We start from the raw sequence: 3,159 nt of genomic DNA on the forward strand, positions 1-3,159 counted from the left end.
AATAGAACGTGCTTGTTAAAGCCTTAAACGCTCTGATACCATAAAAGATAATAATAATATCAGTTGTATTTTTCTATATTAATTTGTACAATAGAAGTATTATATTTATAGACCTCTATCGGATTACAAGATAAAGAGATATTTAAAATGTTCAAACAACTAGATTAGAAGGTAAGATTTATTTAAAATTGAAATACTAATTATTCTATCTCCTATTCAAGTGCCGTTATCCTTTACAATTACGAGGTCGCCTAATGAAGCTAGGACTCCCTCAGCTCACGGCAGAGTAGGGAGACTTATGGATTGGGCAAGACCGGAGGAAGAGTCACGTGGTAACCCAGGCAATGCTGGCATTGGGGTAATCCTTAGAAACTCTAGAGGGTCTATTCTTGCTCTCTTTTCTAAAGATGTGGGGGTAATTGATTCCAATATGGTCGAAGCTTTGGCTGTGAAAAAAGCTGTTGTCATTTTTTCTGTGTCAACTTGGAAAGGCTGTAATTTTGAGATTGAATCTGATTCTGCTAATGTGGTCAAATGGATCCTAAATTCCCATGAAGTCCCCTGGAGCATGAGACAAATTTTCATGCTGATAACTAACCTGCTCAGTCTGCTTACAAGGGGGAAGATCAGACATATACCCAGATCAACTAACAGTGAAGCTGATAGTCCTTCAAAAAGACGAGCACTGAGGCCACTTGATTTTATTTGGATTAACCATGACTATGAACCGCTCCCTTAGGAAACTGAAAATGTATAGCTGGTTCCCCCTCTGTATAGTGCGCATATGTTTAATTTTGATTTTTTGTTGTCAAGGGAAGGTTTGCTGGGTTGTGCTGACCTACCGTTTGATTGGGATGTCTATGTTTTTTTAAGGAGTTTGTAATCTGTGTTGTCTGGTACCAGCAGGTCTGGATGAGAGGGTGGTGCCGACCCTATGTGTTAGACTTGCTGGGGACAGACAACAGTTCATGGGGGCCGGGTCAATCTGTATATTGAATCTTGTTTAAGGTATAAAGGTATAGCACTAATTTCAAAAAAATAAAAGATAACTCATAAGCAAAAGAAAATATTTGATTACGCTTATAAATTCGTCAAACAAAATGGTACGACTTTTGATTACCTAAAAATGATTTTCTTTTTCTTTTCTATCCCATAACTATGAAGATTCCACTACTACAGAATCTTTCCGATGATTCGTTCAGATCTCCCAAATCTCTCTCTCTTTCTCACCGTTGGTTAATTCCATTTCTAGCAAAAATATAACCGTAAAGCTTAGCAGGTTTGGTTAGAGTGTTGAGGGAAACATAAGCTAAGAAATGAAAGACTTTAAGCCTCTCGAATTCTATTGAATTGGTTACTCAGAAAGAAAAAGAAAAAGAAAATTTACCAAATACAAATTTGGTCGATGGATTATGAACCTCTAAATTTCATCAGCAGCAACGTAAAAATTCTTGACTCTACGTACAATACTTCTCCTTTTCGATTATAAATCTGGCGTTTCAAATCCAGTTTTTTTGTTCAATCAACGGATACATACTCAAATATTCTGGTGCGGCTTTATGATACTCGTCTATGAGATAACATGAGCAGTTAGATCAAAGCCTGCAGCTCACAGATAACCATTACATAATTTCTTGGGCAAGTCTTTTAAACAAATAATAAATAATAGAAACAAAAATTATATATGTTGAGAAATTGAGAAGAAAGGGAGAGATTGAGATTAAATTCATTGGAAAATTTGAAATTTAAAGTTATCCCAAAAAAGTAAATGAAATAATCCATGACTTTGATTTTACAAAGATATAACATTTGCCATTTCTATTTCACTGTAATCAATATTAGCCTTTGGATCCAAAGCCATTTTCTCAAGTCGAAGAAGACTACTAGTTGCCAAAATTGCCTTAGCATCAATGTCATGCAAAGACCTCGTATACAAACTGTTTATTGCTGAAGAAGCCGCATCAAATAGATCCTTACTACCATGAGGACCCAAAAGGCAATGCCCCAAGATCCTCAAAGTAGGCTGCAATAGTTCCCATGGCAAGGGAATCCTTCCTTCTTTCTTCTTTACCTTATGCATCTCATTGCTACCATTATTCTCACCATGATCTTCTTCACCATCTTTGAAATTCTCCCTGTCTTGACCTGCCCAAATCTCGCAAAACTCACAAAACTCAATCTTGGAAGTCACTGGCATTTGAGATATCTTGCTATAATACAATTCTAATGCGACCCCAACTATCCTGGCTCTCCTTGTCGACCGCATTGTCCCATGAGGCTCCAAAGTGGAAGATGTGACCGCTAGGTTTAGCTCGGTTGCTTTGTTTTCGATAGACGGTTTGGCTTCATGATAAATGCTAGGTTGTGACAAATCCGGAACATGAACGGTCATCGGTTGGTCTCCACGAGCAGTAGTTTCATGTGCGTAAAGGGCTAATAAAATAGCCTCGAAACCAGCCAGGGCTTTACGTCGAGAGATGCGGGAGAGGTAGACTCCGGCGATGATGGGAATGAAACGAAGGACTACGAGTTGGAGTTCAGGGTCCGTTGTATGGAAGGTGTCATAGAGCCAGCGACATAGGTTGTTATCGCCCGAGCCAGAGTCAGGGTGGCGTAGGAGGGAGGAGATTTGGGAGGAGATGGTAGAGTCGTGTAGGAGCGAAAAGGAAGGGTTTGGGGAGGAAGAGAGAGAGGAAGGGACGGAGGATATGATGGAGGAAAGCGACCGGATGGATGATTGTGTTTGGGAAGATGGTGGTGGTGGTGTTTCTGAGGTGGTGACACCGGTCGGGGCGATGGTGATGTTTGGGGCAGCGGTGGCTGTGGGGGAATCGGTGTTGGAGGAGGAGGAAGAGGAAGAGGAAGAAGAGGAGCCGTCAGACATTGGTTAAGAAGAATGGGGAGGAAGAGAGGAGAAGACTCGGCAAAGGGAACAAGGGAAATAAGTTAAGGTGGTAAAGGAGAGCAGATAATTAAGGAGGAAAACTAGGATCATCTTTTACTTGCTAAATAAGATCCATCCATCTTTTATTCATGTGCACAGTCTGCTTTGATCCAATATCTACCCAAAAAATTCAAATCAAATCCTACAATTCAATTTTTAACATTTTGAAAAAAAACTTAATTGCCAATTGTAGTAAAAAAAATCAAACAAATCAA

At 39.5% G+C, this 3,159-nt stretch overlaps 1 protein-coding gene across 1 annotated transcript; it reads right to left on the reverse strand.

Moving 5' to 3' along the window:
* Positions 1,764-2,912, reverse strand: LOC18590121. Its single transcript, XM_018127453.1, has one exon. The coding sequence runs from the start codon at positions 2,882-2,884 to the stop codon at positions 1,793-1,795; it is 1,092 nt and encodes a 363-aa protein (XP_017982942.1). The 5' UTR covers positions 2,885-2,912; the 3' UTR covers positions 1,764-1,792.

The sequence above is a fragment of the Theobroma cacao genome, chromosome 9, assembly GCF_000208745.1.
Source record: "Theobroma cacao cultivar B97-61/B2 chromosome 9, Criollo_cocoa_genome_V2, whole genome shotgun sequence".
In the NCBI taxonomy this organism is placed as follows: Eukaryota; Viridiplantae; Streptophyta; class Magnoliopsida; order Malvales; family Malvaceae; genus Theobroma; species Theobroma cacao.